Here is a 7819-nt window from a genome sequence, read left to right as displayed (position 1 = left end):
ACAAAAACACGTCATATCAACTTAAATACGCTCAGGAACTTGCGATAATCCGTTGTTTAGAGTGTCGATAGTATAGTAATTTCCCGGCACATCACATGTATCCATCCATCTAAGGATTACAGTTTCTAACCTAAAGCTTTAGGTCTACTGAAGGAAGTTGAGGCAAAGGAGTGGCAAAGCAAGATACATATATAGTATCATAAGTTTGATATCATAGAATTGAGTAACTCGATTACTACATTTGGATGTGTCAGATTTTACCTACATGCTCCTTTACTCAAATATTTACATCAACAGTATGGAGTTGAGTCACAACAGAATTAATCCATCCTCTACCTCAAATCTTGAGTGTGATCCAATCATACCGTCAATTACACTAGTCGACACTCACAAATGTTAGTAATAGCTTTACCAGATAAAATGTAAAATTTATGAAAAGGATAGTGTACCATTTTACATAACACCAGTTGCAATAAGTTAATGAACAACACAAATTTAGCAGCATGTACACTTTATTGCTCAATGAAAACCATAAAAGATACATGAAATGACATGATATCCATAATTACAAAAGGAAAAATGCATAAATTCCCCCCTCCCAAGTTGTACCGAAAAATTAGTTACACACTTAAACTATCATGACGATCTATTACATAGCTAAACTACCTAAAAGTGAATTTATTACTTCTTGGAATGTATAACACCACTCTCATAGTGTGTGGTGTATTACACTGACTACCACGTGGCGCCAGGTCAGAAATTATAATTTTTATATTTTTGTTCTTTTCTTTTTTTTATTAATTAACTTTTCTTTTATTAATTATATTTTATACTAATTAACTCCTAGTTAATTATCAACCACCCATCCAATTTTTTTTTCTTTTTTTTTCTTTATTAATTAACTTTTCTTTTATTATTAATATTTTATAATAATTAACTCCTAATTAATTACTAACCACCCATCCAATTTTTTATATTTTTCTCTTTTCTTTTCTTTATTAATTAACCTGTCTTTTATTAACTATATTTTATACTAATTAACTCCAATAAGGTCGTGTAAGATGAACCGGAAGCACTGTGTGCTTTCTTAGAAAACATAAGCAGATGTCTATCATCGTGCACGGGCTGATTTAAGGCTCATAGTTAAACAGCAACTGGCATTTCATCTCTAGAAGCAAGACTGGCTTGATCAAACAGTTTTCAGGGTGAGCTAGCTCAAAACAAAATTCTCTTTTCCGCTCCTCTTCAGCATCAGTTAATCCACCTTAGTTTTCCCTGAAAATGATAATAATTTTTTTTTTAGTATAAGATGCATATATACTGACAACTCCGGATATACGCTCCATTAGGTGTGTACATGAATCAAGTCAGTTCGGGTTTTTCAAATATCAAATCAAATCATTTGTGTCAAATTTTTAAATCTATAAACCAAACCAAACTAAATAAACTAAGTTTTTGACCTTGGTTTGTTTTCAGGATTTTTCAAATTTTGGGGTTTTCGGGTTTTTTTTTCCAGATTTTTCATATAAAGTATTCATACAATCATGTAATTAGCTTGTACTTCAGATATTTCTTTAATCCTACAAAAAAAAACTATCTATGGTGTTCCTTAAAAAAATAACACAAAATATTAGAAGAATGATAATACTAAAATATTCAAAAAAAAATAATAATGAAATCGTATAAAACAAATATTACAAATTAATAAGTCATAATGAAAATGATCATATTTTAAAAGTACTAAATCATGCTAAAATAAGTCTAATAAGTATTAATTACATGACTAAAATGTAAAACTAAAAAACAAATATTCAACATTATTGTCATTCTTAGTGTTGAATTGATATTATTTTTTTAGCATTAGAACTGATTTGAGTTTTATTAGAGTTACTAATATCTATGTACTATAACCTTTATTGGACCATTCAAAATTCCTAAAACTTGAAATAATATGTTAAAAGATAAAAACTATGAAAAAATATAAAAGAAATATTTAGAAATTATATCAAAGTAAATAATTTAAGCATAAAATAAATTCAAAAAACTATACATATAATGTCGGGTTGATTTAATCTCAAGTTGGTTATTTTTAGTTAAAACAAAACTAACCCAAGTATAGTGTGATTTTTTTTCAATACCAAACCATTAGTCGGATTTTTTTTCCAGTTTGACTCGGCGCTGCATATTAGTTCTGATGCAAAACACTTGAAAAAATGGAGGAAGCCAAATGAAGCAGGCAGCTGCTTTATACCCTTCTCGGTGAAAAGCTAAAGATTATGCGAAGAAGCAGCTGCTTAATGAAAACGGAAAAAACAGCCCATCTAAACTTAGCTAACACGTAAAATGTTGGTTGAATATGGTATTGACACACTTTATTCCACCTTATGGTAATGAATAATTTTGCAACATAGAATAAGGGGAGCCTTGGAGTAACTGGTAAAGTTGCTGCCATGTGACCAGGAGGTCACGGGTTCAAGCCTGGAAACAGCCTCTGGCAGAAATGCAAGGTAAGGCTGCGTACAATAGACCCTTGTGGTCGAGCCCTTCCCCGGACCCTGCGCATAGCGGGAGCTTTAGTGCACCGGGCTGCCCCTTTTATGGTAATGAATAATTTTGCAACCAATTTACTTATCATTTTATCAAGGATCAGCAGATTGTATCACTGAATGATGAAGATAGGCATTAATCACTACAAGATCAAATAAAAATCATCATGGACTAGCAGACTGCAACATAGAATAATGATTATAGTCAGTCCAGTAATACTAGTAATGAATCAATACACTGCGTCTTTAATCAAGAAAAAAAGATAGATATATTTGACATGTTAGCTCAGCATATTTACGTGAGATATAAAGACTAATTCGATTTATGTATACAAGTGCACCTCAATAGAAAGAAAGCAAGATACGAACAAGCATAAAATGCAAGTTCAGCTTCCCATGTTACGCACTAGAAATTAGGAAATCTGCTGACACTGGTGCCTTCTCATTTAAGGATATAGAAATAAAAGAAATGAAGACAAGGGTCCACATTTTGTTGAAAATTACCAGCTTTCTCATAAATCCACATCAACTTAGACATGATGAAGAATCACCAACAATAACTCATCTCAGATATTTTAAAATTACTGCGTGCCAAGGATGCAGAGTTCGAAACTCTGTGATAAAGGGCCTTCTCCACCCATTTCATCTCAGATTAATACCAGTATATTTTCAAAAATATATCAAGAAACTCCTAGGATTTGCATACTAGTAAAACATCAGAATGACGACTTTCAATTCCTAGATCCTACCAAAACAAGGTATGCAAGGTTTTTTTTGATAATCGTGGTGTCCGGGCCACCTTTTGCACACCTGGACTAATTCTACAGGATACCTGCCACCTGCCACCAGCGGATACTGGATAAATCTGTCCACCAAGGCTAGAACAGATGAAAGGAAATCACCAAGTATTTGTCTCAGTTGGGAATTAAACCTGAAACCTCATGGTGTTCAACCCACTTCATTGAACCATTAGGCCACACTCTTGGATGCACGTATGCAGGAGCATTGTGCAACACACTCAGACCAGATGACTAAATCAACGCTAGATGATAACAAAATAAGCGAAACTTTTGCACGAAAATCACTGAACAACAAAACCATTCGTCTAAGATTAGAACCAAACAGTAATTATCAATGTATATCTATGTGTTGGTGTGTAGAAGATCAAATAAACTCAGATAATCTATATCTTTGAATGAACTATAGACATAGGACAGAAGATCAAGAGCTTATAGTCATAAACTAATGACACAAAATTGTAATCAGGACAAACATCTTCAATCTTCTAGCCTAAAAAATCCTACAAATTTTACCCATAACCAGATATATAGTTAAGAACTTACCCAGTCATCAATCCAAGGAACTCCCCGACAACTTCAAGTCTGTTCAGAACGAGTTCATCTCCAAACAATAAGTCCTCCTATTAACCAACATCCTTGCAGCCGTCCCATAGGGCTCCTCAAATGCTGCTGCCACCCAATTCCCATCTGGCCCAACCACCTCTTTCTTAGGTTGCTCACTAGGCCTTATCGCTACCAACGTGGCCCCTTTGAGCACTGTCCCATCGGGCAACTCCAAATGCGGGGCATACCACCACCTCATGTTCAGTGCTGGCACCATTGTCCTTTTCGAGGCCGATGAAGCTGAAAGGGGCTTCACCCTCAACTCCTCCAGCTGCTCCCTGTTCATACACAATACTCCTTGCCTATCAACATCCGTCAAAACCAAATTCTCAAGCTTCTTATGCTGTGCAATAATCAGCTGCAGCAGATAATGCCTTGCAGAAGCTGCCATCAAAGAACTTATCGTCCACACAACCCGCAACTTCAAACCCCCATTAGTGTAAAATGACTCAGGTATGGTCCCATTATCCGTTTCTCCATTATTTCCACACTGTTCCTCAACTAAATCATCGCCGTCACCAAAACTTACCGGTTGAATAACCGATGACGCCCCAAGAATAACACAATTATGGAGAGTAGAACCAAAATCAGCTCTCCACTTGAGTAAAGCACCGTCGTCAATACCCAATTCACCAGTCGGCAATTCGATCCTGAGCAACTTAATTCCATCAAAATTCTTCAAAACCTGTGTAGGGGAGTGGTGGGTTCGCTCAAAATCATCATCATCATCAACAAGAGAAGAAGACGACGACGAAGCACTACATGAAACTGAGATCAACTGAGTAAGTGATTGAAAGGGTTTAACCAGACCATGGAACACAAAACGAAAAAGAGAAGAAATCGGGTGTCGTGACTTATCAGACGTAGAAGAAGAGGAAGAGGAAGATGAAGATGATGAATTGTCGTCAGAGATAACACAATCAGTACGAACAACAACAGTGTCAACTTGTGGAACAAGTGAATGAAACCTCTTACAAACTCCACAACACCTTCCTAGTGTCTTAACATCGCCGATCTTATTGAAAACTAAGAGAAGAACTGGATCAGGTAGCTGGTCCAAGTGGTCAATGGGTTCTGGGTAGATCGTTGACCTCAGATCTGACTTGGATGAACCCATAATCAACAAATTTATGATTTTATGAGTGGAAGGAGGGGATTAATTGTTGACAAGACATGGTTTTGGGGAAAGTTAGTGTTGCACACAAAGTAAAATAGAGAAGAAACAAAGGATGTCATGAGACCTGGTGTGGTGGAGGATCGGAGAACAGAATCTATTGGAATGTTAAGAGTCTGTTTGGAAAGTTACTGCTTATTAGAATTGATCTAATTACTAAAGTAGTAATTATAAGCAAATTAATTATACAATTTAATAATTACAATGATTTGTTTATTTGCATAATGTAATGACAGTGTAATTAAAAATATATTTTTTGATTGCATATTTATAATCATAAGATTATATTAATTTTTATAAAATAATTAAACTATCTAAAATTAAAATTTTATATTACAAATAAGAGTCTTTTTAAGTGATACTAAATTAAATATATATATATATATATACTCTTTTGAAATATATTAATCAATAAACATATATTTTATAATTGATTTATATTTTTTAAATTAGTATATTTTAATAAATTAATCATAAAAATAAAAAGTACAAATTTCTATGAACATCATGAAATACATGTATGATAAATATGTTAATATTATAAATATAATGTCATAAATTTATTAAAATATTTGACAAATAGATAATTTATCAATTCTAACTAAAAGTTAAATGGCTTGCAATATAACATATCAAGTCAATACTACTAAAATCAATTAAAACCAAAAATATAACATAAGTTACAAATTCTAAACAAAAACAATTTACCATAATACTTTTATGTCAAATTTCAGCATAGCGTACATAAATATAAGTTAAAAGAAAAAGAAAAACGTAAGTCTATAAACCTTATTCAATAATGAATTCTATGTTTAATAAATCTATGCTAATGAAAAAATTGAAGAAATAATAAATAGATAATATAAAAAATTGAATAGAATCACATGAAAAGGTAAAGGTTGAGAGTGAGAAGCAAAATGAAATATAAAAATATATATATATATATATATATATATATATAGAAAATATTAGAATAACAAAAATATTTTTTTAAAAATAAATAAAAAATAAATTGAAACGAAAAAATTTAAATATAAATAAAAGGAAGAATGTTTTTTAAAAAAGTTTTACACAATGCAATTACACTAATTCCTAACCTTTCTTGGAAATTGAGGAGTGTAATTACTCCTTTTTAATTACACTCAATCCATCTCTTGCCAAGTAGTTACTTGATCTATCAAACATGTCAAATAGTGTAATTACATTCAATTACAACAAATTTCAATTACATTGTGGCGTTCCAGGCCCTAATAAATCTACTTTTCCATACTTTTATTAGGGGGCTCATTTTCTAATTTTAAGAACTTTTTTTTGTTTAATTTATTATTCAGTGTTTGATATTCATATTGAAACTCGATTAATTCAGATCGCGCACTACAAGACTCATTTAGGAGGTGATGCTCCCAACAAGATTTTCTCCATACTTAGGGCTCGAACCCAAGACCTTTGATTAAAGATGAAGCAACCCACCACTACACCACAATCTATGTTGATAGAATTTATTTACTCTATTTTTAGAGAAAATACCAAAAATTCCTCTATACTTTTCAGCAAACTTTGTTTTAGCACTTTAACTTTACGGACAACTAAACACCCCCTTTAACAACTTTCAAGTGAATCAAATATCACCTTATTAGCTAACGTGACAAAAATAAATTGTAAAAGCACCCAATTATTTTGAAAAAAAAAATCCCACTAATATGATGTATTATATCATTATAACACTAAACCCAAAAAAAAACCCTGCCCCCACCCCATTCATCTTCTTCAAACACACCCATCTCCTTTTTAAACTCTTTGAAACCCTCCCCCTCCCCCCTTTTTCTTCAAATCTTTACACCTTTCTTCTTCTTCAACCTCCTGCTCCCACCCCTCCCCTCTTCTCATTTTCTTCTTCAAACCTCCACGCCTATACCCTATTTCTCCTACTTTGAATTTATACCACCACTTGGATAAAAATACTTTATTGTAACTCAACAAATCTTTATTATAGTTTTAGAACACATATTTGATACAATGAGGTTGAGTAAGAAGAGTATATGATTATTATATATGCATTTTTTTTATTTTATAGTTGAGTCTAAAACTTATTAAATAAGTATATAGTATACAAATGAGTCCATTAAGTTTTATATTTTGCAATTGAGTCTAAGAATATATGACTTGTATTTGTAGGAGAGAAAAGTATCGAATACAAAATTTGTTCATCTCTTTTCTGTTCTTCGAGTTGGTTTGCTTCTTCATCCTCTATCTATTGATGTCTGCATCAGTGGTATTATAGCCAGGTTCTCGCACTCTGGGAATTGCGATGTTGTCAGAGATGAAGGAAGTCTTGTCGAGATTAGATCGTATTGCTATTGACATGGCCAATAGCACCATGTGGTAGAATCAATTGAAATCAACCCACGAAAAATCCTTCAAAGAGCTCAACGAGTTGTTGGTAGCTAAACGAAAGGCTAAGAAGCTCAAGGGAATAACAATGTTAAAAGACACCGATGGAGATATTTCCTCTCTGGCCGAAGGGTTTACTAGTTGTTTTGAGGTTGATTCCATCACAATAAAGTCCCCTACCCTTCCTTTCTAAACTTCCTAAACCACCGTATTTAAGAACCTGTAACTTATCTCCGCAAATCCAAAACCCTCATCCGCCCAAATTAATCTGAGTTCATTTTCCTAGAATACAACTCCATATAATC

General features: G+C 32.9%; 1 protein-coding gene across 5 annotated transcripts; it reads right to left on the bottom strand.

Annotated features, from left to right (window-relative positions):
- Positions 1-494: 494 nt before the first annotated feature.
- Positions 495-5249, bottom strand: LOC129880615 (F-box protein At5g46170-like). 5 transcript variants are annotated; one of them, XM_055954710.1, is made up of 2 exons: positions 3890-5249; positions 495-1275 (listed from the first exon to the last, which is right to left on the bottom strand). In XM_055954710.1, the coding sequence occupies exon 1, from the start codon at positions 5064-5066 to the stop codon at positions 3933-3935; it is 1134 nt and encodes a 377-aa protein (XP_055810685.1). In that variant the 5' UTR covers positions 5067-5249; the 3' UTR covers positions 495-1275; positions 3890-3932. The 5 variants fall into 5 exon arrangements, with proteins under 5 accessions (XP_055810685.1, XP_055810689.1, XP_055810686.1 ...); XM_055954714.1 differs by lacking the exon at positions 495-1275 and adding an exon at positions 2159-2555; XM_055954711.1 differs by lacking the exon at positions 495-1275 and adding an exon at positions 2562-2689.
- Between the last annotated feature and the right edge of the window lie 2570 nt (positions 5250-7819).

Source organism: Solanum dulcamara, chromosome 2, assembly GCF_947179165.1.
Source record: "Solanum dulcamara chromosome 2, daSolDulc1.2, whole genome shotgun sequence".
NCBI classification, from domain to species: domain Eukaryota; kingdom Viridiplantae; phylum Streptophyta; class Magnoliopsida; order Solanales; family Solanaceae; genus Solanum; species Solanum dulcamara.
Note: the sequence above shows the minus strand (reverse complement) of the source record. Positions and strands in the feature narration are given on the sequence as shown.